The 25,445-nt window shown below is 47.4% G+C and overlaps 1 protein-coding gene across 1 annotated transcript; it reads left to right on the forward strand.

The window, feature by feature from the left end:
- Positions 1 to 11,547: 11,547 nt before the first annotated feature.
- TBC1D21 (TBC1 domain family member 21) lies at positions 11,548 to 24,876 on the forward strand. The gene is made up of 11 exons (XM_082735795.1): positions 11,548 to 11,760; positions 18,383 to 18,490; positions 18,615 to 18,718; positions 19,925 to 20,019; positions 20,547 to 20,657; positions 20,771 to 20,871; positions 22,047 to 22,143; positions 22,475 to 22,575; positions 23,498 to 23,614; positions 24,265 to 24,348; positions 24,734 to 24,876. Exons 1-11 carry the CDS (start codon positions 11,701 to 11,703, stop codon positions 24,764 to 24,766), a joined length of 1,011 nt encoding a protein of 336 aa, XP_082591921.1. The 5' UTR covers positions 11,548 to 11,700; the 3' UTR covers positions 24,767 to 24,876.
- The last annotated feature ends 569 nt before the right edge of the window (positions 24,877 to 25,445 follow it).

Raw genomic sequence — 25,445 nt, forward strand, 5'->3', positions numbered from 1 at the left:
CCCACTTCAGTTTGGCTTTCTCATGGCCTCCCATTGTGCCAGGCCTGGCACCCCTGGGAAATGGTTTTGAGAATAACACCACCAACAGCAGCAGCATTTGTTACTATCACTGCTATTGCTTCTACTATGACTTCTGAAACTTTTTATGGGAAGTACTTCACACACAGATGCAGGTACACATGCACTTTACCTTCAACATCTTGTTTTATCTCCAAAACAAACCCTTGAGGTAGGTCATTTTTTCATTTTCATTTTGCGATAAGGAAACTGAGTCTCAGAGAAATAAAAGTAACTCACCAGTCTGTCTTCAACAGTTTGTATTGTCTACACTACCCAGGGATTTCAAGTAGAAAGACAGATGTCTTTCCAACAGTGGGAATTGCCTGGGAGTGACACGGCTGTCTCTGGAGCAGGGGAGCCCCTGCCAATGAAGCGTTTTGGGTGTGCATGGGGGGGGATGGGGAGCACACAACAACACCATTTTAGTTACTTTTTAAAAGTTAATATTCGATTTATTAAATATACACCTTTAAAAACAGATATTTTCTTTAAGGGTTAAGTTCCGCTTACCAATCTTATTGTTCTATTTATAAATGTAATAAAATAAGAACAAGGCCTTCATTTTTCTTCAATTAAAGTTTGATTAACTCAAGTTGAAACATTAAACTCCCTTAAACAGCCAGTGCCATTTACAATTTAATTAAGTTTGTTTAAACAATTTCAAATACATTTGAACATTTCATATATTTAATTTTCTTAAGTAACTTAAATGTCTAATTGAACAAGCCTAACCTTTGCATCACGTCCTTTGAAAAACTGTTGTAAATTTAATAAATTAAATTTATAAATATACTGACTTCAAAATTATTTTAAATATTGAGATACTGCTAACAAAATTAGTCAAATTATCCCTTAAAGTTACTTGTCTACAGGCCTCTGGTTACCACTAAGATGGACTAACCATACTTTACCCTCTCCCTCCCACTGACTGAAAGCAAGAACCCTGGAAAATAAATAAAAGCAGGTGGATTGGAGAAAGCAATAAACACTAATGATCAACCAATATGGCTATGTGATTCCTGGGTTTCTTCCTTCCCATACCTCCCAGCTTGGACTCTAGAAAGCCTGACAGAAAAAGCTTGAAGAGAACCCCTCTCTTTCTGGCCAAAAGACTGGGGACAGGGACCTGCAAGATGGAGAATGGGGCAGAGAAATAATCTCAATCATTTCTCTTTTCCTTTATAGGGTGCACCACGAGGAAACCCCAATCATGAAGCCATATTCTTGCACTGTTGGTGATGCAGGACCTAAAATTCTGAGTGCAAATCATTCTCTCTGGCTGCAGAAACTGATAAAAAAGGGCCCCTATGGAAAATGTGGGGGAGTTCTGTTTAATTTTTTTTCTCTTTTTTATCCTACTGTGGCCAAAGGAAATGTGTGACAATATGGAAAGGCTAAAACCCCACGTTCTAGCCCACTGACCAGGAGATGGGAGCCAAGAGTGTGAGACAGTCATGGAGAGCTGGAAAACAGACTCCCTTAAATCTGTGTATGAAGTCACCCACCCTTGAGCCATGAAAGTGTAGAACTGACTCAATGCAAAAGGCAGGGAAAGACTTGTGGTCTGAAACAAATAAGGTTAATTACAAAATGCCCCAGATTACAAATGAAAAACCAGGAAAATTTCAACTACTCTCAAAGGAAAACATAGATACTGACCTCCAGATGACCAGATCTTGGCACTGTCATGCACAGACTTTAAAACAGCTATTATAACTATAGTTCATGAGGTAAGGAGGGATGGTTGTGAAATGAATAGAAAGATTGAAATAGTCAGGAACAAAATGAAAACCATCAAAAAGAACCAAAGGGAAATCTTACAACTTACTTTACATAATTAAATTTTATAATATAAAAATTCAACAACTAAAATTTTAAAAAACCCACTTTGTGGACTCAATAGCAAAATGAAGATGACAGAAGAAAGAGTCAGTGAACTTGAAAACAGATTCATATAAATTATCTAATCTAAACAGCAGAGGTTAAAAAAGGATTGGAAAAATAATGAATAGAGTTTGAGGGACTTATGGGACATTATTAAAAAGTCTAACATTCATGTCATTGGAGTCCCAGGCAGAGAGGTGAAAAAGTTTGGTGCAGGGAAAAAAAAAAAAAAGAAGAAGAAGAAGAAAAAGAAGAAATCATGGCTGAAAACCTTCCAAATCTGGTGAAAAGACATGAATTTATAGATTCAAGATGCTTAGTAACCCCCCCAAAAGGATAAATTCAAATAAAACCTGACCCAAACACATCTTAATCAAACTAATGAAAATCAAGGATAAAGAAAAACATTTTTGTAAAAGCCAGAGGAAAGTAATACATTACCTACAGAGGAACAACAATTAAGATGACTACAGATTTCTCAACAGAAACCATGGAGACCAGGAGACAGTGGAACAATATCTCTCAAGTACTGAAAAGAAAGAACTGTCAACCCAGAATTCTATACCCAGTGAAAATACCATCTCTAAGCACCCCTCCCCAACCGCCCCACCAAAAAAGGTATTTCCAGAGAAAGGAAAACTAAGGGAATTCACTGATAGCATGCTTGCTCTAAAAGAAACATTAGAAGGAATTCTTTAAGAAAAAGGGAAGTGATACCAGAAAAAAAAATTGGGATTTTAGGAATAAAGAAGAGAAATAAAACAGAATAGTTGGGTAAATATGATAGACTGTTCCCCCTCCTAAGTACTTTAAAATGGGTATGACTGGGCATCTGGGTGGCTCAGTTGTTAAGCATCTGCCTTCAGCTTGGATGGTGATCCCAGGATCCTGGGATTGAGTCCCACATGGGGCTCCCTGTTCAGCAGGGAGCCTGATTCTCCCTCTGCCTGGTGTTCGCCCTGCTTGTGTTCCCTCTCTCACTCCCTCTCTTTGTCATAAATAAATAAAATCTTTTAAAAAATAAAATTAAATAAATAAATAAATAAAATGGCTATGACTACTGAAAGCAAATATAGTGACATTGTCTGATGGAGTTTTCGGTGTATATGGACATCCTGTGTACAGCAGCTGCAGTGTATGTGGAGGAGGGCAGTCTGCATGGCTAGAAGGGTCATATACTTCACTTGAAGTAGTAAGATATTAACTCTAAGTAGTTCATGATGATGAATTAGGTATGTGTACCACAATCCCTAAGACCACCACTTTAAAAACATAACAAAAAGATAATCAAGGAGCCAGCAGAAAAATAAAAATGGAACACTAAAACAATATTCAAATAATCCAAAAGGCATAAAAGGGGGAACCGATGAATGAAAAACAGAGGGGATAAGCCAAAACCAAGCAATAAAACAGTACATCTAAATCCAACCTTCTTCACAAACATAACACATTAAATTGTTTGAACATACCAATTAAAAGACAGAGATCATCAGATTAGATTTATAAAAAGCAAGGCCTAACTCTATGCTGTCTATAAGAAATTGACTTTAAGTATAATGACATAGATAGGTTAAAAGTAAAAGGATGAAATAAATATATCATGGAACATTTTTTTTAAAAAGCTTGAAATGGGGCGCCTGGGTGGTTCAGTGGGTTAAGCCTCTGCCTTTGGCTCAGGTCATGATCCCAGGGTTCTGGGATCGAGCCCCACATTGGGCTCACTGCTCAGAGGGAGCCTGCTTCCTCTTCTCTCTCTGCCTGCCTCTCTGTCTACTTGTGATTTCTCTCTTTGTCAAATAAATAAATAAATTTTTTTTAAAGCTGAAATGGCTATCTTATAATCAGGCAAAGCACACTTTTGAAGAAGAAAACTTAGGGATAAATAGAAATACTCCAGAATAATAAAAAGATCAATTTATTTGGAAGATGTAGCTATCCAAAATGTGTATGCATCAAATAACAGGCCTTCAAAATACACAAGGCAAAAATAATAATAATAATAATAGAACTAAAAGGAGATAGAGACAAATCTAGTCATACATTTTTCTTTTGAGACTTTAAGACTCATTGATCAGTAACTGATGGAAAATAGAAAATCAGCAAGAATTTGGAAGATATGAGCAACACCACCAGCCAACTTGAACTCATTGACATTTAAAAAACACTCCACCATCAATAGCAGAAAGTACCTCCTTTTCAAGTTGCTCGTGGATCAACCCCTATAAATCATATCCTGGGTCATACAACAAACCTCAATAAGCCATTAAAAATCGAAGACAAACAAAATGTGCTTTCTGACTCTAATGGAATTAAACCAGAAATGAATAACAGAAAGTCATCTGGAAAACTCTCTAATTACTGGAAATTAAGCAACACGCTTCTAAACAATCCATGGGCCAAAATCTAGGAGGTGGAAGAGTTGGGGTGCTAGCTTGGGAAGTCTGGTCCAGGAGCCCACACTCTTAACTACTAGCGCATGTGGCCCCTCAAAGTTTCTTAGAGCCTTGAATGCCACGTTAAGGAATTTAGAATTTGTGCTGTATTTAATAAATCAACATTTAAGGAGTTTCATACATAAGGCAGAACGCTTTCGCTACAGATTAGTGGAGTTGGGTAGTGTTGTGGGGTGGTGGATGGGCAGGAAAAAATCTGCATTCTGTCCCACCAAAGAGGCAAAGTGAAATGAAAGAATTTGGATTTTTCCAGATGTCTGAAATGAGACATTTTAGAAGCCAGGCCCAGCCTCCCTATCTCACAGAGAACATTTTCAGTCTTTCTGGGATCTACGCGTGCTGGGTGAAGGGGCAGCTCCAGAGGGAGAAACCTACTTTAGTCATCAGACGGGGAATTTTCTGCCATAAGAATGGGGGTTTCCCAAGCCACTAACTTGTGGCTGTGGACAAGTAACTTAACCTCTCGGTGCCTCGATTTCTCATCTGTGCAATGAGGAGAGTACCAGTTCCCACGGACCTGGCTTTGGGCTGAGCTGCCTGGAGAAAAGGCTGACCGGGAGTTTGAACATCGGCTCCTGGGAGTTGCTGTGGGACCCTAGCTGGGAGGAAAGGGGGGTCTCTGGTTTGCAGCGAGGCTTTGGAGGAAGGTTTCAGCATGATGCAGAGTGGGATTCCTGCCTCCCCGGCCGGCCCGGAGTGGGGGCAGGGCGGGGCACATAAAATATTCTCTGCAGAGCCTTTGATCAACGGCCATGACAGGGAGGGTTGAATTCTCTTTGAAGTAGCAGAAAGATCAATCCCCCTTCTTATCTCAGCCTCTGCGCAGGGACATCACGTGCTCCTGCCGCCGCCGCTGCTGCTGCTACTCCACAAGACCCGAACAGAGGCAGCGATGCCCAACCCAGACCTGCGCCCCCACCTCGGCCACCCTGTCCACGGGGTGGGGGGTGACGGTGAGGAGCAGAACCCACCCCTTGCAGACCTTCCCCTGGCCAGCCCACAGAGGGAGGAGAGGGCAAAAGACTCCTATGCCCCCAGAAAGTAAGAGCATCAGCGATTTTTTTATTAAACTTTCACTAGGGGCCCCTTCACCAGGGCATTTCCCCTCTTTTCTTCAAAGCCTGGCTTTAAAACATCACCTTTTACTGAGATCTAAGGACACTAGGCCAGGAGGAAGGAGAACGGATTCTAGCTCTAGGTCTGTCTTTGATTTGCTGTGTGACCTTGAGCAAGTTACTACCCCTCTCTGGAGCTTAATTGCTCTGTGAATTGGAATTGCTGTAAATGTTTTTCAGGGTTCGATTTCAAATTCTGGGATGAAGACCAGTTTATGGCCAGGGTCAGGATCAAGGTGGGTTCAGGTTATAGAACGGTCTTCCTCAGATCCTGTCTCAAAAAATCACCCCCCTAACACTGACTGGCTCCATGTTCTTGGCCCAGTGTTTTTCTGCGCAATCCCATTAGTGGAAAGAAATGCTTTGCCAGCAGAGAAGCATCCTGAGTCTGTGGGAAGGGAATGACTGTGAACCCCGCCAATACTGATGTGGCCCCATAGTGCTGTCCCTGGCACCCTGCTCAGCGTTGTCCCCGTAGGCGTGCGTGTGTTTGTGTCCATACACTTGAGATTGCATAGAAGCCAGGTCCTCCGGATGGGCTTAGGGTTGTGTGTTGGAAAGCATAGAAGTGTGAGTGTGCAATGTTGTATGATTCCTGTGTGTTCATATGCGCATTTTGCAGGGCTGCTTGTGTTTCCGTGAATCTGAATACGTTGAAGAGTGGATTTGGAAGCATGAAGTCTTGCATTTCAGGGGGGCTGATATACTCCTGAATTTGAGGGGTGTGGTGTGTAGTTCTGGAGTTTCCTGGGTGGGTGGAGATTCAGGGTTAGCTTGGGTGCACTCTGGGGCAAATAACAGCAAACAATGGCTCGGGCTGTGCCACACACTGTTCTGAGCACTTTATAGACATTATTTAAACTTCGCAATAATAGATAGCGTTACCCCATTTTACAGGTAAGGAGACTGAGTCTCCTTAAATTAAATTAAATTAAACCACTTGCCCTTGGTCACACCACAAGTAAGTTGCAAGACTAGGATCTGAACCCAGATCTGTTGAACTCTGAAACTCATGCTTCTCTCCCCCTATTTTCCTCAATAGATTATCCCTGGGAGGGGGAGAGTGGGCTCATTTCCTGCAAAACACACACTTACCAGACAGATGTGTTTGGAATGTTCGAGACAAGCATTTCATTCCACATAAGGAGCTTTACACCTCTGGATTTAAGATCCATGACTTGCTGGTGGGGAGAGAAGAGAGAGAGAAGGCAGAGGAATACCACCCCCCACACGCCAGGGAAGGCCTCCTGGGGAGCTGCTGGAGAAAAACCCAGAGCTTTGAGGCAGTGAGGATGTTAGCTACAGGTCTTCACCCGCATTGGGGTTCCTGGTTCCCAGGGCACAGGAGGGGCACCCAGCTGGTTCTGTAGCTTTGGGGGGAGGCTGCTTCATAAGCATCCCAGGGACGAGGATGCTGGGAAGAGACCGGTGAAGTGGTGAGAGGCGCCGGTGCGCACAGCTGCTATGGCCTGCCCTGGGAGGCTCTGCTCGGTCCCTTCCCTCCCTGATGCAAGCAGCAGGGAGAATGCATTATTTTTTCATTAAAAATTCATTTTGGAACAGATAGCCTTCAGAGATGTAATTAGCCACATTATTTCTCTCCATTAGCAGTCCCTGGAGTTTGCTGGAATTTCTTGTCCTTTTTCCTCCCCATTTCACTCTTTCCATTGGCCTTTAAAAGCTACATGGTAGCACTTCTGCCTCCCTCCCCGGATCCTCAGCACCCGCTCTGGATCTGGACAGAATACCGGAATACCAAGTTCAGAATCTGAAGAAGGAGTGATGGCTGACTCCCTCCTCCCCAGTGGGCTGTGGGATCACAGTCCCCTGAGCCAGCAAGGGGTTCACTCCTGCAAGATGCCCCCACCTGCCAGTGTGACAGAGTTCAGCTGGTGGCAAAGCTGGGTGGAGGTAGGAGGTTCCTGACTCCCCCACTTACTCGCTGGGTGATCCCAGGCAAGTAACTTAACCTCTCTGGGCTCCTGCCGTCCTCACAGGTTGGTCCAGAAGAGCACTGATGGTTGTTAAGCACTTCCCCTGAGGTAGATAACAAAGGCCCTGTGGTCTGGATGTCTGAGGACAACAGGGGACTTCTGGGGGCCAAATGATCAGGAGACATGACAGCCATTGCCATGGAGAGTCAGAGCTAAGCGCTAGAAGTCAGGGGTCAAGGAGATCCATGAGGACCCCCAATAGGGAAAGGCCCCTTCAGAGCAGCAGGGAGTTCACGGGGACTCAGGCCCAGCTGCCCAGGGCAGAGTGGCTCTCTTTTGCTGATTCTGGAGGATTCTCAGCCCTGCGTTGCTCCTGTGGGTTATTTCTGGTGCATATGACCAGAATGGGAGGTCATAGAGGTATCATTTTCAACTGACTGGAGGGAAGTGGGGTCTCCCCAAGACCTTAATAATGACCTAACATGCAGCGAATGACCCCTTAGCACTCTGACTGGCTCAGCGGACTTCAGCATGGCTGGCTACTTCTCTGGGGGATTCTAGCTACCACGGTGCTCGGAGGACAGCCACCTGCAGCCCAGCTCCCCGCTCTCTGCTTCCCTCACGTTAGTGACAGATGACGTGCAGCTGTCTTCAGCTTAGTCAGAAATACCGCACTCCATGGGGGCGAGGCCAGGAAACCTGCTGTGGGGAAGCTAAACTTATCCCAGTTCCTCACAATGAGGGGCAAAGAGAAAAATGCAGCCTGAGCATAAAAGATCATTGGCACTCTGCGATGAGATAAAATGCGTGTGATTTACACCAAGAACTAGCATGGCCGGGACGTGGACGGTCATGGGGAGATGTCCTTTGAAGGGGCTGGCAGATTGCTGTTATGGGGACACAGTCCCATCACATGGCACAGAGTGGTGGTATGTCGCGTTGACATAAGGAGCTCGAGGGAACTTAATTTCTAATAATTGCCGCAGTCTGCTTGGGTAGTAATCCTGGTCCTTAGGTTCCTGGAGAAAAGCAGAGCGGCAGAAACTGACCAGCTCACAGGATCTTTGAACTTTCACACAGATGTTTCGAGAAGCCTCACGGAAGCAGGCAGCCCCTTGACTTGAGTCTAGTTCATAGTGACTTTTATGGACACATCCGGGCATCTCTAACAAAAATAGAGATGCTGAGGTTAATAATAAACAGCATGGACTGCATGGCTCCGTGCTCCATACCCAGGCCAGCCTCTTTACACACACAGCTTCACTTACCCTTCAGTTCCGTGAGGTAGTATCACATCTCTCCCTTCCCGTGACCCCCCTCAGTAAGGGTAAGAACAAAACCACGTTTAGGGAGGAGGTCCCCTGCATGGAGGAGAACAAGTTGTGCAGCAATGCCCACCACCAGGAACAAGCATCGCGAGATGCCAACCCACTCTGTGGTTTGCAGGTGTCGGCACCCCCAGCAAAGACACTACTCACACAGGCCCCGGAGAAAACAAGGAGATGCTCACGCCAAGAGACAGATTGGGATCCACTTCATCAGTGGGCATTAGTCCCCTGTGGCCAGTGGATCTGGTCCTCCAGCCAACACAGGGCTATGATCTGCACGCAAGTCTCTCCTGCTGCAGACAAAGGACCTCTCTCCCTCCCCACTGGGAAGAGATTGACCAGGCGCCACTTAACCACATACTTAAGAGGAACAAAGGAGCGTGCATTGAATTTGGAAGAGGGACAGACATTCCCGCAGGAGGTGATCTATCCAGCCCAGGCTGTGAGGACTCCCCGTCTCTTGGTAAGGAAGTGTCCCAGGCCCAGTGCCCACTCCTGAGTGGCCAAGCAGAGGTGGAAAGCCAAGGTGGGAACTTGGTGGTCCCTAGGTGGGACCAAGGTCACATGGTTGGTCGGGCGGCATGATCAGGATTTGAACCTGGGTTTTTCTGGTGCCAAATCCCATGAACTTTCTGCACTTCTGAAGAGAGAGTCTTTGCCAAACATCTTCCACACCTTCCCGCCACCTTCCTGCCTTACTACCACCCCCTTCAGCCAAAGGACAACCCAGATTCTCCCAAGAGAAGATGGGCTGGGAGCCTTGTTCCCTCCCAGGACTTAATGCCAATTCTAGATCTCTCCAAGCTTTGCCCATACTCCTCTACCAAAAATAATACTCGATAAGCTGGGATTCTTGTCCCCTGAAGAACCCCCAGGCACAGAAATTTACAACTGTAAAACTGAGCTGCTGTCAAGGAGGGGGAAATGCATAAAAGAAAAATGATGGGGGGGGTATGTAAAGAATTTGGGGAATTACGTAAATAAATGGACACGGTAAGGACCATTCAGCCCTGAAGACGCAAGATTGACACATGTAAATCCCTTGTAAATTTCAGCAGAAGGAGTGAAGGGGATCAACAATGATTCTTGCTTCAGTGTCCTGCAATTCCACTTGAATATTAAGCCTCCATGTGCTCTGACGCTTTTGTAACATGACCAAACTATACCAGCTAATTTGGGCCCCGGTTATTATCTACAATTTACAGACAAGGAGCCAGAGGTGAAAGGAAGTTCAGTAGACGATCTAGAGCTATCGTGTTCATTTTAGAAGCCACGTCAGATTTAGCACATAGTTTTTCCAACTCCCTGCCTGATCCCCAAGCTTCTTAGGGAAAAATTGCAGTTAATTCTCAGTTGTCGACATCTTTAATGTGGAGGAACAGAGGCATAGATAATCCCAAATGGTGAGTAATGCCCCATGCCATGCCTTCTGCTCTGGACATTTGCTCTGGAAGCTTCTCAAAGCTTCTCTTGGACCTCAGAAGGGAGGCACCCTGCTGTGGGAGGCTGCCCCATCCTCATTTCACCCCTTCCTGCTCAAAGCCACCCACCTCCCGAACCAAGAAGACCTAGGGGCGGCAGATTAAGGGGACGATGCTAGAATGCTTTCCTAGGCTGGCAAGGAGTCGGGGAGGGAGGAAGAGGATAAGGTGTTTTGATTTAAAAGGACCCCCACAGTGCCGCAAGCTAGCAGAATAGTAACAGTAAATGAGACAATGAATTGTGTCCGCTAAGAGGTCTGTGTAGATGCTGATTCATTATGTTAATAAGGATGTGAGAGATGGAGGTGGGCTGTATTCTGCTTTCATGGCTGGGGGACCCAAGCCTCCAAAGGGGGGGGGGGGAACATCCAAATTTAAGGTCAGAGTCCAAATTCCACCTCCAAGCTCCTGCTTCCTAATTGGTTGATCTAATTACTAGTATCTCTTAATGACTATGGATGCTTTCAAGCCAGATGGCTTTCACGGCCGGGACCTGGGTAGAGACGCAAGCAATGCTTATGGTAGAGAACCAGTGAGGCCAGAGCCAAGAGGAGCCAACATCTCAGATTCATTCAGCAAATGCTGAGAACCTGCCAAGTGCCAGGCTACAGGGATTGGTACTGGGAGGAAAGCACAAAGGAATCAGGCATTGACCGTGGCCTGAGGAACCCATATAGAAATCTCTATAATACCTTCAGAGAGGACAGTGAGATGAGATCTACAAGAGTTTCGCTTATTCTTCCATTCAATTAGGTCATTCAGTCAGTCATGCGGGCACTGTCTTAAAGTGCTCTGGATATAAGGAAAAATAAGACGGGTATCTAACCCCAGAAGCTAGCAATCAGATACACATACTGACACTGAATCACCTGGGAAGTTTTTCAAAATACAGGTCCCCAGGCCCCCATCCCAGACAACTGATTCTGAATCCCGGGAATCAATACCCGAGAGACCTGAAGCTCAGATTCTGGGTGTTATCTGGGTTTGGGCAGTGATCTGTAGGATAACAAGGGGAACGGGCCAGAGGAGGGATGCCCAGAGACAGGGAGGAAGACTTCCTGGCCCACCTTTCCTAGGAAACCTCCCCCGACCTGCCCAGCACCCTGATCTGCATGTTCCTATCCCCAACCTCCACTGTACATTCTGTGTCCTGTGTCCTATGGTTTTTCGGGCTGACCAATAGATTTAGTTGGTTCCTGTGTGTGTTACCTTTGAGGCTGAGTGCTCCCATGTTCCAAGGTCATTGTGATGAGGGTTCCAGGGGGCATTGTGACACACACTGCCTTCCTCTGTTCAGCTATAGGAGGTCAGGGAGAGGCTAAGTTCCTCCTGGGAATGAAATTCATTCCCTAAAAGGAAGATCACTTTCCCCTGCTAAATAAGCATCATTTAGGGCTCCAGTGAGCTCTGGTCAGAAGCTGCTTTGAAGACGTCCAGCAGGGTCCATGACCACCCTTTCTCCCGAAAACAGCCTCTCTGCCAGGTGGTCAGCCTCCTTCATCCTGGTATGTGTTCAGTTTGCATATGGCTTTCCTCAGTGGGATAGGAAGGGCTAGAACTCTGATCTGGCCTACAAGGTTGAGCAGGGTAGGTTGTACCTTGATCTTACATCAGGACTGAAAAACACAGGTCCCTTTCCTCCCTTTCACCCTTCTTTTTAAGCGAGTTACCTCTCCCCATATGTCACGGTCTAACTTTAATGACTTCTAGATTTGCAAGTTCAATCACGGAGATGCTGATAAATTTTCCTTGGTGTTTTTGCCAACAATTTTGGTATGCTGCCACCAGGTGGCAGTAATGCCTTTGTTAACACGTGGTTTCAAGCCCACTCAACAAGATATATCTTTTCATTAAAAGTCAGTCTCAGTCATAAAAGTTCTCCACACGGTGTATTTTTCAAAATCATAAAAACTAATTATAATGACCATAACCAATCTCAAGTTTCAATAATCCTAATGATTAATACATAAGAAAGCAGAGAGGCAAAATGGATACCTCTCTCCCTGAGTTTTAAACGTTATGGCTTTATTGCAAATAAAGGTCACCAGGTCTTGATTTGGATTTTGTTTATATCTTTACTCATTTCCCTGAACTTACAGAGTGATAATAATAAAATAACGAACAGTCACATAGCCTTTAGTATGTACCACAACTGTTCTGGAGGCTTTATCTGTAGTCATTTATTCTCAACGTAAACCTATATGAAGTAGATGATTCTATTATCTTCGTTTTATGAGAAAGTTGGGGCACAGAGACAAAGCAACTTGCCTAAGGTCACGCAGCTGATAAGTGGCAGAACTGGTATTTAGACCCAGACTGTGGAGTCCATCTTCCAAATCAGTGACTCTCAAAATCTGGTGCCCCAAACTGCCCCATTAACATCAACGGGAAACTTGTAATGCAGGCTCTTGATCCCCAGGTGTCCCGAACCAGAAATTCCCAGGGTGAGGTCCAGTGATCTGTGTTTTAACAAGGGCTCCAAGTGAGTCTGATGTGCAGTTAACTTTGAGAACCATTGTCTTAAGCCATTTAATCACTATGCTATACTGATGATACACCCCCATACCTGGGCTGGTAATAATCACCCTGGTAAATTTCAAGTGGCACGTATGCCTCCTCCACCCCAATTTGAATACTCCTTCCCTGCTTGGCCACCCTGCCCTCCCCTGGGTGAGAATCACTGACATGATGAGTCACTCTTACTGTTGGGGTTATATCTTGTCCCTCAAGGGAACCCGAGTAGAAGAGGTTGAGAACCATAAGCAGCCAGTGACCCTTCCTACAGTGGGGACTCTGTTGCTATGAGTTTTCAGAACAACACAGCATCAGAAGCCCTCCTGGAAAGCTTGCCTTATCCTCCAGTCACTTTCCTATTTTACTAAAAATATTAGAGGGGGCACCTGGGTTGCTCAGTGGGTTAAGCGTCTGCCTTTGGCTCAAGTCATGATCCCAGGGTCCTGCGATGGAGCCCAGAGTCAGGCTCCCTGCTCAGTGGGAAGCAAGCTTCTTCCTTTCCCTCTGTGTGCTCTCTCTCTCTCTCACTCTAAAATAAATAAATAAATCATTTTTTAAAATTTAAAAATTAAAATATTAGAGAAAATCCTTAACACAATGATTCAGAATAGAAGAGGGTAGGGTGATATATGCTTGCAGCCAAGCCCTCTCATAGCAGGGAGATGCTAGAGAAACTGAACCACTTAGGACTCCTACTTCTGGCCCAGGCTATTCTAGAGGAAACATGGCCATTGTGTCGCTTTTGCTGGTGGAGGACTTTAACCTGTTGTTAAACAACACCGTAAAGGTGGGAGACTTTCACAACTGGTCTACCTATCAGTGACTAGAAGAAAAGCTACTGCAGAGCTGAAGAAGAGTATCTAGCACCTCAGGGACTACATATCCCCCCAGGCTAAACACCCTGATTCTGGCGCCAAACAGCTCTGTACTCACGTCCCAGCCCTGGTATTCACTGTATGACCTCTGATATACTAAATAACCCCCTCTCCCAGCCTCAGCTCCCTGATCAGTAAAATAGTGTGATAACCACACCTACTGGGGCACCTGCATGGCTCAGTCCGTGTGGCATCTGCTTTCTGCTCAGGTCACAATCTCAGGGCCCTGGGATTGAGCCCCATGTCAGGATCCCTGCTTGGTGGGGAGTCTGCTTCTCCCTCTCCTGCTCCCCCTGCTTGTGCTCCCTGTCTCTCAAATAAATAAATAAAATCTTGAAAAATAAATAACCACACCTACCTCGTAGGTGGCTGCAAAGATTAAATGATAAGTACGAAGTGCCGAGGACAGTGCCTGGTACATCATCAATGCTTTGTAAATCAGAGAATATAATACATTTATTTTCATAATTGATTTATTTGGGTTTCTATCATTTTTGTGCTTTATGCTTTTGTGAATTCCTTGTTGCTTCCTATATTACCTGCTTTTTTTTTTTTTAAAGATTTTTTTTATTTATTTGTCAGAGAAAGCGAGTGAGAGCGAGCACAGGCAGACAGAGTGGAAGGCAGAGTCAGACGGAGAAGCAGGCTCCCTGTGGAGCAAGGAGCCCGATATGGGACTCGATCCCAGGACGCTGGGATCATGACCTGAGCTGAAGGCAGCTGCTTAACCAACTGAGCCACCCAGGCGTCCCTATATATTACCTGCTTTTATTTTTAAAAGCAAATTAGAAGGAAAATGCCCTGTTCCTCTAAATCTCTAATTTTTTAAGTAAAAAAAAATTTTTTTCTTCTGACTCCCATCCCTCAATCTAATAAAAAAAAAATGTTAAAAAATATTCTCACAAAAAACACCCTAGGCCTCGGAGTCTTCACTTGTGAGCTATATTAAATATTGAAGAAAGAAATGCTACCTATTCAATACAAACTATGCTTGAAAATTTTAAAGTGGGAACCCATCCCTGCTCCTTCTATGAAGCCAGTATGACCTTGATACCAAATCAAAGACATTACAAGAAGAGAAAATTGTAGACCAATATCTCACGTGAACACTGATGCAAAGATCCAAAATAAAATTAAGCATATAGTCTCCAATAATGTATAAAAAAGATAACATATCACCAGTGGGGTTTGTCCAAGCAATACAAGGCTGATTTAACATTCAGAAGCATGCAACATAATTTACCGTATTAACAAACTAAGAAACAAAAACTGTACGATCATTTCAACAGATGCAGAGTATTGTTTGAAAAAACCCGATAGCCATTCCTGATTAAAAACTCCCAGCAAACTATCAGGGCAACAGAGCTTCCTCAACCTGATAGCGGGCAGCTACAAAAAGCCTGCTGTGAATATTATGCTGAGTCATGAAAGTCTGAATGCTTTTCCTCTAAGACTGGGAACAGAGCAAAGATACCTGCTCTCACCATGTTTATTTACCTCCACAATGGAAGGTCTAGCCAGTTCATAAATAAATAAATACATAAATAAATAAATAAAATTTTACAATACCATCCCCCTAACCAAAAATATTTAGGGATAAATCTGACAAAATATATGAACAGCCTACATACCTACAAAATAATGCTGAGATAAATTTAAAAAGACCTAAATAGAGAAATACAGAAGATGTTAGTCTTTTTGTGCCATATGTCTCTGTTGCAACCACCTAACTCTGGTATTTTAAAGATTTTTATTTATTTATTTGAGAGAGAGAGAGACAGAGACAGAGAAAGCACAAGCAGAGGGAGGGGCAAAGGAAGAGGGAGAAGCAGGCTCCTTCCCTGAGCAGGGAGTCCAATGTGGGGCTTGATCCCAGGACTCCGGGATTATGACTTGAGCTTAGGGCAGGTGCACAACAGACTGAGCCACCCAGGGGCCTCTTCACTCTGCTATTTTAGCGTGAAGGCAGCCATAGATGATACATGAATGAATGGGCACAGCTGTGTACCAATAAAACTTTATTTAAAAAAAACCAAACAGGTTGCAAGCCAGATTTGGCCCATGGATTGCAGTTTGCTCATTGTTGGCTTCTATAATAAATCCCCATGGAAACCACAAAAGCTACTAAGACTAATAAGTGAGGTTAACAACATGGCAGGATATGAGATCAATATATAAAAAACCCATTGTAAAATGAAACAGGATGGGATCAGGAGGAAGACAAGCCATAAGAGACTCTTAATCTCACAAAACAAACTGAGGGTTGCTGGGGGCAAGGGGTATGGAGAACGGAGGTTGGGTTATGGACATTGGGGAAGGTATGTGCTATGGTGAGAGCTGTGAAGTGTAAAACTGGTGATTCACACCTGTACCCCTGGGTCTAATAATACATTATATGTTAATAAAAAAAATAAAAAATTTTAAAAAATGTATTTCTATATACTAGCAATGAACAATTGGAAGTTGAAAGTTTAAAAATAACACCTTTTACAACAACATCCCCCCAACCCAAAATATTTAGCAATAAATCTGACAAAATACATGAAAAAGCTACATACCTACAAAACAATGCTGAGAAATTAAAGAAGACCTAAACAGATGGAGAAATACACCATGTTCATGGGTCCGAAAGCTCAGTATTATGGTCAACTCTCCCCAAACTGACCTATAAATTCAGCACAGTCCCCCTCAAAATCACAGCTGCCTTTACTGTAGAAATTGATAAATTGACTAAGAATTCTATGGAAATGCACCGCCAAAGTTCCCTTTCATGATTAAGGACCCCAGGACGCAGCCCAGCATTGCCTACTCTCTCTTGCTTCCTGCCACAGTTCATGCTGAGTGTCACAGTCTGAATATAGGTTGGGAGAACATGATGGCAGACACAACAGTGTCTATGCGACTGGGGCATGACGTCAGGACAGAACCTGCTTCCCAAGGTTAGGCCAACAATGAGGATGGAGTTGGGGGGTTTTTTGTTTGTTTTGTTTTTTTCGTATCTTCTTGGGGCCCTGTGTCCTATTTTGGTTCAGAAGATAGATCCTGGAGGCATTACTAAGGGGCTCAATCCATGCCTATCAAATGTGGCGTTAGTGGAAATGATCGCCAATCTTGGCCCATGGGTTCTGATTTTTTTTTTTTTTTAATTTCCAGTACTAAAGCGACTTCTAACAGCTTTCTCTCACGTGGTCCTCGGACCAGCAGCAGCAGAGCAGCAATCTCCTGGGAGCTTGTTAGAAACGCATCATCCTGAGCCCCACCCCAGACCCTCAGAATCAGAATCTGCTTTTTAGGAAGATTCTCAGGGGACTCCTATGCAGATTCAATTTGAGTCACACAAGGGCATGTTCAGGTGTATATCCTTGTATATATCCCTGGGGAGTTGGGAGTGTGCCTATCACACAGGACGAGTCACCCTCCAAGCTGTGTCCATCAGCCCGTCCTTGTGCCTGCAATAATGGCATTTCAAGATACGCTTCTCTCCAATAAAGGCTTCCTCTAAGAAGCTTCCCCCATTCTGGCAGGAGTTCTTACCTCCTGGTTACTGTCTTATAAGCACTTTTTTTTTTTTTAACTGAATTTTTATTTTTTTTAATTTTTTATTTTATTTTTTTTTAATTTTTTATTTTTTATAAACATATATTTTTATCCCCAGGGGTGCAGGTCTGTGAATCACCAGGTTTACACACTTCACAGCACTCACCGAAGCACATACCCTCCCCAATGTCCATAACCCCACCCCCCTTCTCCCAACCCCCCTCCCCCCAGCAACCCTCAGTTTGTTTTGTGAGATTAAGAGTCACTTATGGTTTGTCTCCCTCCCAATCCCATCTTGTTTCATTGATTCTTCTCCTACCCACTTAAGCCCCCATGTTGCATCACCACTTCCACTTATGAGCACTTTTAATTACTTCCCAAGCAGTGTCCTCACCTCCCCCCATCACACACACACACACCTCTCTTATGTAAACCAGAAACCATTTCTCACGATGAACTCCCTGACTCTTCCAGGAAAGGCAAAAGTTAGCTCATGGGAGTGTTTAACGCTTATTTTATATCTCTCTACTATCAAAGTCAGAAACATTATTACAGAAAAGTTTGAAAACACAGGAAAAAGGAAAAGATGATACAGGACCCTATTTCTCCAAGATAATCACTCTAGCTTTTGGTTGGTTGTTGGTTTTGTTTTTGTTGGGTTTTGTTTTTTTGGTTTGGTTTTTTTTTTTTTCAGTTTTTTCCATAACAGAATTGCCCTAGTGATTAATGCACTATACATTAGAGTATATAAGGCATAGTTTTCATAATATGTAACAGGTCTATGGGGAGTATAGCACGTAGGGGATAGAGGCTAGATACTGAATGTATAATTTTGTATTCTGATTTTTTCCGTTAATATTTTAATGTTTTCAGGTTTTCATTCCCTGTAAGCCCCATTTTTTTAATGCCTCACAATACTCCACTGAGCATATAAATTATAGTTTAACTATTCCCTTATTGCATGTTAGAGCACGTGCGGTTTTTCCTTTTGGTAAGTAATGCACCATGAAAATTATTGTGTGTTCAGCATTTTTCTGTAACTTTGCAGTAATTTCTTTAGGATAGATTTCCAGAAGTGAGTCAGAGGCAGGGAAATTGATCCATATTGCAAACTCCAGATGATAGGATGGGGAAAAAAATCAAACTTAAAAAGAAAAGCCACAGGTTCCTAACAGAGGGCTGAAGTGATTGTCCTTGCCAGGCGAAGAGAAAACCACCCATTGACAAGACAGAATGGGATGGCTTCTTCGATGAGAACGGTCTATTGGCCAAGTCACGAGACCTCATTTGTGTGAACATCCTGGAACGGGTATGGTCCCCAAGGCCTTGCCCTGGCACTGGAGGGCACAGGTGGGCAAGGAACAGGTGTGGCATTTGGAGACACCCTCTTGGCAGGCATCTGGAGGTCTCCTGACCTCTCACCCCCACCCCAGGGTCTGCACCCCTTCGTGAGGACAGAAGCCTGGAAGTTCCTCACGGGCTACTACTCATGGCAGAGCTCCCAGGATGAGCGGCTCACCGTGGACAGTACGAGGAGGTAGAACATTCCAGACCCTGTCAGGGGAGGGTAGGTGACAGTGCCCATCCCAGCCTGACGATTGCAGTCTTCTTCCCCCCAATGGATTTCTTATTCTAAGAGACAAAACCGCCCCTGTGCTCCTGATCCAGGGCACGAACACTGGAGGTGCCAGCACCTTCCTGCTCAGCTCCAATCAGCCTTGCACAGATGGCCTGGAAGGGGCTTAATCCCAACAGCTCCTCGTCCCCACCACCACCCAGTTCCTTCTTCCCTTAGGGCCTAAGCAGCCTAGTTGAGCTGAAGATTCATGCACAAAGGGCCAGTGGAGAACCATTCAGGGCAGTCGGGGAACTGAGGGCTGGCCTGGAAAGCTTGAGAGCCCTGACAAGAGCCCGTGTTAGCTCTCCAAGGCTGCTGTCCCAGGTACTACAAATAGGGTTTTGCAACAGTGGGAATCTATTCCCTCGCTTCTAGAATCCAGAAGCCCAAAAACAAGGTGCCAGCAGCGCCCCACTCCCTGAAGGCTCTATGGGAGAGTCCTCCCCTGCCTCTGAGGTTTTTGGTGGCTTTGGGGACTCCTCCCATCTCTGCCTCCATGGTCACACGGACTTCTTCCCTCCCCTCTGTCTGTCTCTGTGTCTCTGCGTGTCCTTAGAAGGACACTTGTCACTGGATTTAGGGTCCACTGAGATAATCTAGATTGATCTCATCTCAAGATCCTTAACTACATCCCCAAAGGCCCTTTTTTGAGTAAGTTCACATTTACAGGATTTAGTAGTTAAGGTGTAGACATGGCTTTGAAGGGTCACCAGCATCCTACAGCACCTAAGCACGTCCTAATGATGGACACTAAACACTGTCTCATCCAGGCCTTCTGACTCCCAAGGTGCCAGGATGACCCCCATTCTACGGAAGAGGAAACTGCGTCTTAGAGAGGGATCATGATGTCCCCAAGACCTCACCCTCTTTGCAAACTCCCAGTTATTAATTGTGGAGCCAGAAATCAGGAACAGCTGTGAGACCCCCAGGGCCACAAGACTGAACCTGCCTCCATGCTGTCTTCCGGGGGCACATGAGCACAGAATAGCATAGTTAGGGCTGGTGCAGACCAAGATGAGGGAAGCTTCACAGGTAGGGGGAGAGCCCAGTGGAGAGCGCTGCTCAGACTGCCCTTGACTGGCGAGGGGAAGGCTGTCTCCTCCAGCCTCAGTTCTGTCTGCCCAGGAAGAACTATGAGGCCTTATGCGAGATGTATAAAAAGATCCAACCCCTTCTGGAAAACCTGCACCGGGACTTTATGGAGACTCGGAATTCCATCGGTGAGCAGAGTCTGGTGGACAGGGCTGGGTCGGGCAGGGGAGCCTGAGGCCATGCCTGCCTGCTCCTCAGTCATATGCAAGGGCGGATGGTTTCCCGATTCCTGGGAGAGGCCTTGAATTCTGGAATTCTGCTGGCTAAACCCTGGTTAGTCCACCCATCATGTCTCCTAGAGGCTCCTACATGCCTAGTGTCGTATTCCCTTGAGTGCATGCTGTTCCTGCTGCTTTGTCTTCAACTCTCCCCTTTGGCCTTGAACAAGACTGGATTTCAAAGGACGGGGCCAGTGGAGCGGGGATGGGGGGGCACATTCCTGGCAGAGGATATGGCCTATTCAAAGATTCGGAGGTGAAGACAAAGTCAGGCAGCTCAAGGCATGGTGCTGGGCAGAGCCTTGTGGGCAGATGTCATTTTCACAATCCCCTCCCCAGGGTGCCCTGGGCCCTGCCCTTTGGGGGAATAAACTCATTCATGGCCCCTCTGCTGAGGCCATCTGGTGCTGCTGACCTGTCTCTTGTTCCCAACCTAGCGTATGACATTCAGAAACTCTACGACAAAGACCACCTAGGCAACGTCATTATCGACAAGAAGAGACTGGAGAAAATCTTGCTCCTGAGTTATGTCTGCAATACCCAGGCAGGTGGGCCGTGGGGTGAGCCTCCCCTCAGCCCCCCTTCTCGGTTCCTTCCTGGAACCCCTTCCCTGCCCAAGCCAGGGCTCACCCGTCCTCGCTGTCTCCCCTCCTCCACTCAGAGTACCAGCAGGGCTTCCACGAGATGGTGATGCTTTTCCAGCTGATGGCAGAACACGACCATGAGACCTTCTGGCTTTTCCAGTTCTTCCTGCAGAAAACGGTGAGGGCTGGGCCTGAGCTCAGGGCTCACCTCACTGCTACTCCCCAGACACCCCCCCCCCCCCGGAGGTCAGGCAAGCAATGGGAGCCCTGGCTCTTTCCTCCAGCCACGTAACAGCCCTCTGGGTCCCAGAGGAGCCTGGGCAGGCAACACTCACCCCAGTGAGTTTACTGGGGGAGGGGGGCTGTGTGTGTTGCAGGCATTGGAGTTGAGGAGGGGGCTGGAAGGGTGCTCTGGGTCTAGTTCTCACCAAACCTTGAAAGAGTGTAACTGGCCAGTCTCAGGGATAGCTGCTTCTTCCTGGCATCCCCCCCTCCCCCAAACAGGGCTGTGCTCCAGTAACCTTGGCTGGGCATTCAAGGACTATCTGTGGCCTTCTCTCTCACTGCTTCTTTCATATGACCCACAGTTCAGACCCACCAGGGGACTGACTACTCCCCAGATGCACCCCACATTGATCAGGTTGAGGGCTTTTGAAGTGGCTCTCTCCAGAACACCCTCCCTTGGAAAGCCCTTCCTCATGGTCTGGGAGCAGCTGTCCAGAATCAAACCTCATCCCTTTCTCCCTCCCCTAAACAATGGGCTTGATGCTCTTCCCGGTCCCACTTAGTTCTGTCCACATAGCCAGGCTGGCTGTGTTGAGAGCCACACCTGAGACATCCCTGGATCCCCACCCCCGACACACATGTAGGTGCATACACATATATATAAAAAAGCAAACCGGGGCACCTGTGTGGCTCAGCGGGTTAAAGCCTCTGCCTTCGGCTCAGGTCATGATCCCAGAATCCTGGGATCCAGCCCCGAGTCAGGCTCTCTGCTCAGCAGGGAGCCTACTTCCTCCTCCCTCTCTCTCTCTCTCTGCCTGCCTCTCTGCCTGCTTGTGATCTCTGTCGGTCAAATAAGTAAATAAAATCTTTAAAAAAAAAAGAAAGAAAGAAAGAAAGAAAGAAAGAAAGAAAGAAAGAAAGAAAGAAAGAAAGAAAGAGTACACCTACACACCCAGATCACGGAGACACAGACATGACCTGCGCACACACAACCAGGCTCATACAGACACGAGCCCAGCCCGGAGCCAACTACACACAGGGCCTCCAGCACTGAGTCGCTGGTGACCCCCTGCCGGCCCTCAAGCCAAGAAAGATTCGGTCGCCTTTGCTCCCACCCATCTTTCTCAGGAACACAGCTGTGTTATCAAGATCGGAGTTGGCAAGAACCTGGATATGCTCAGCACTCTGATCAACTTCTTGGACCCCGTGTTTGCGGAGCACCTAAGTGAGTAGACGACCCCCAACCCCCTGCAAACGGACAGCTCCACCCACAGGGTGGGCCTGAGAAGGGCCCCGCCCCCAGTCCTGTCCCTGCAGCTTGGAGCCCTTGGTCCTCTCTCCAGGTCCGGGTAGGAGGGTTCGTCTAGACGTGGGGTTGGAACGCGGGCAGTTGAAAATTCACCCCAAACATTCTCTGGAGAGCTGGCAACGTGAGAGGAAGGCATTTTGGATTTCCCCGGGGTGTTCTCGAGCCCTGCTGTTCCACCTATCAGTGCGCCACCCCTGGTTTCCCCCACTGGGTCCTCCGGGCTGACACCCCGCTTCTCTCTCCACAGGAGGGAAGGGGGCGGGGGCCGTGCAGTCCCTCTTCCCCTGGTTCTGCCTCTGCTTCCAGCGGGCCTTCAAGTCCTTCGACGATGTCTGGAGGCTCTGGGAGGTGAGTCCTCTTTGGATGGAGGGGTTAGACCCCCACCCCTTTAACAAAGAGGGGGGAAAGCCCGTTTCCTTGCCTCCCCTTCATTGCTGCTTTGGGATGGGGTTGAGCAGGTTGGGGTTTATGGGGCCTTGTTGGAGGAGGCGAGAACATCAGCCTGTCCATCTGTCCATCCTGTCCTACCAGGACCTTCTTCAGGGCAGCGGGGGGCAGAAGGAGGGGCTCTCAGCCTGTGCGGCGGAAGCCTGGCCGGCTTCCCTGCCACTCTAACCCCCGCAGGCCTCCCTCTGTTCCACGTCCCCAGCTGCCCCTTCCTCTGCTTTCCCCTTCATTTGAGTGCTGGCTCCCTGTGAGCTCTCACTCCTGGAGAAGGAGGGGCCCTCCGAGCACAGGTCAAAGGTGCAATTCTTTGATCCCAGGCCTTCGGGCCATAGGCCCATGAACCTCCTTGGGAACAGACCCACTGCCCACTTCTGCTCTGCCCAGCTCAACACTCCGCCTGGCATTCAGCGCCCCACAAGTCAACTCCCACCTGCCTTACCCCTCCCTCCTGGCCTGCTGGTTTCCATGCCCAAGTCCACGGCCACCCCCAGGCCCCTGGGGACACCTCTGGATTGTTGACTGGTCAACCTTCGCTTTGCCAAAGCTCCACTCCTCCTCCTCCCCCTTCCCTCTCCCTTCCTCTTTCCCTCCTTTCCTCTCGCATCCTCTCCTCCTCTAGCTAAGGAATTACCTGAGGCTTTTTCTCTGCGTCCCCCAGTAGCCAGCACAATGCCTGGGATCCCCCGAGGTAGCACCTGCCTGAGTGAGCGAGGGAGTCAGCAGTGAGGCCCAGGGATGGCCGACCCCGGGTAGGTCTGTGGTCAGTGGGCACAGGGCCCAAAGGGCCGGGAAGCCCGGGCTGAGACTCGTGGGCCATCTGCAGGTTCTGCTGACAGGGAAACCCTGCAGAAACTTCCAGGTGCTGGTGGCTTACAGCATGCTGCAGATGGTGCGCGAGCAGGTGCTGCAGGAGAGCCTGACCAGCGACGGCATTCTCCTGGTGAGAGGACCCTGGGGCCGGGCCAGCCCCTCCCTCACCCCCACACCTCCCACGCCTCCCATGCCATCCCAGCCCTCCGGCCCTGGCAGGAACTGGGTTGTCCTGAGCACCGAGCTGGTCTCACGACAAGCCGGATGCAGCGGGACAGTGACCATCACAACAGCGCCCTAATTTAGCAAAGAAGGACACTGAGGCCTTGAAAGCTTTTCAGCCTCTAGGTTTACTGCCTCCCAGTTAACTCCCTGGGCCCTAGGGTCCCCTTGTGGCAAAAGACCGAGAGTTTTCTGACATTGCTAAAAAGCAGTCTAGGTTTTAAAAAAATCTAGGGAAAAAAAATAAAAAATAAATAAAAAATTTTAAAAAATCTAGGAAGACAGCCCAATTATAAAACAAGTTCTCCTTAGAAGCTCCTGAGACCCTCAGGGGAACCCCGGTACCCCCTCAGAGTCCCATATGAAAATGACACTTACCATCTCCCCACAAATACCACATTCCTGAGGTGAAAATTCCGGCATTGTGCCAGGCTGGTTGGGGAGAGATCAGGTGGCCCTGGCTACTGCCGGGAGCAGTGACCTTCTCCCCTGGAAGTGGGAGGCAGTCGCCTGTACCCAGGGAGACCTGCTTCCTCCTGGCTTCCTCTCCTGGCACAGGCCTGCAACAACCTCATTGACCTTGATGCTGACGTGCTGATCTCTGCTGCCTGCTTGGTGTATGCTGAGCTCATCCAGAAAGATGTAAGTGGCTCGGATTATTTGCCTTCCTCCTCTTCCTCCTCCAAGAAGCCTTCCCTGATTTTCCGAGCCCAGCCCCGGCATATGGCAGGATATTCCGCTGCAGAGACACAATTTGTGTCTGCCTCGTTCTCTGCCACCAGCCCATGGGTGCGGCTTGGCAAGGTTTCCTTGCTGTTTGCATGTGCAACTCCCACCTCCCAGGGAGGCTATGCCACCCGACCACGCCGCCCGCCTCCCTCATGCCCTGCGTCCATCCCAGCAGGTCGGGCACAGGGCTGGGCCCCCCGGGGTTCAGTAGGATGTCACTGGCTGGACAGACTGAGGAATGAGAGCAACAGACCAACATCTGTCTGCCTCAACCTGCCGGCACCCTCCTCTTCCCCAGGTTCCTCAGCCACTGAAGGACTTCTTTCTCTGAGGACTCTCTCAATGGACAGATGCCCTCAATGGTCAGGACAGAGGTGGTGCTTCAGCCGTGAGGTCCAACGGGCGTTAGGGTGAGGGGGTAGCTAATACAGCTACACAGCAAACAGCCTCTGGAGTCAGTTTGTGGTGCGCGGTGTGTCTCCTGCGGACACGCAGGGGCAGAGAGGAATGTCCAACAGTGAGAGAGGTCTGGTGGGTGAGCAGGGAGATGGCGAGACCAGTGAGGGGGCAGGCACACCAGGGACACTGCACCCGTTGGAAACTCTTCCACAAATGAAAGGTTCTACTGTGGTTCCACACTTGGAGGCACATGGGTCAGGCTGGAAACAGCTTCGAGAGCCTCCTAGCCTCCTCCGTGAGACAAACTGAATGTGTATCAACCCTGGACCAGGTCTTGAGAAGAGGCCCTGACCACAGGGCTTTGCACACACACTGCCATTTTCCCTCTTATGCCCAACATCATGATCCTGCATTCAGTGGTTCATCCACGGATTCCCCTGCGGTCTGTGGAAGGACACAGCCCAGGACTCTGGCTTGCAGGCCATTCCCCTCCTGGTTTCAAAGCCTCATAAGCACACTTTCATATCTCAGCCTGGAATGCATCCTCAGACTAAACTCTCTTCTTTGGCCTTCGTCAGTCTCTCCAGAGAACGCCCCCTGTTCCCCAGCCC

This window comes from Mustela nivalis (genome assembly GCF_964662115.1).
Source record: "Mustela nivalis genome assembly, chromosome: 6".
NCBI classification, from domain to species: Eukaryota; Metazoa; Chordata; class Mammalia; order Carnivora; family Mustelidae; genus Mustela; species Mustela nivalis.

Excerpts from the sequence above, each read along its gene's own strand:
- TBC1D21 (XM_082735795.1), top strand. The coding sequence starts at position 11,701 with ATGACCACCCTTTCTCCCGAAAACAGCCTCTCTGCCAGGTGGTCAGCC. Across the intron at positions 23,615-24,264 it reads CCAGCGACGGCATTCTCCTG|GCCTGCAACAACCTCATTGA; the intron begins GTGAGAGGACCC and ends CTCCTGGCACAG. Across the intron at positions 24,349-24,733 it reads CTGAGCTCATCCAGAAAGAT|GTTCCTCAGCCACTGAAGGA; the intron begins GTAAGTGGCTCG and ends CCTCTTCCCCAG.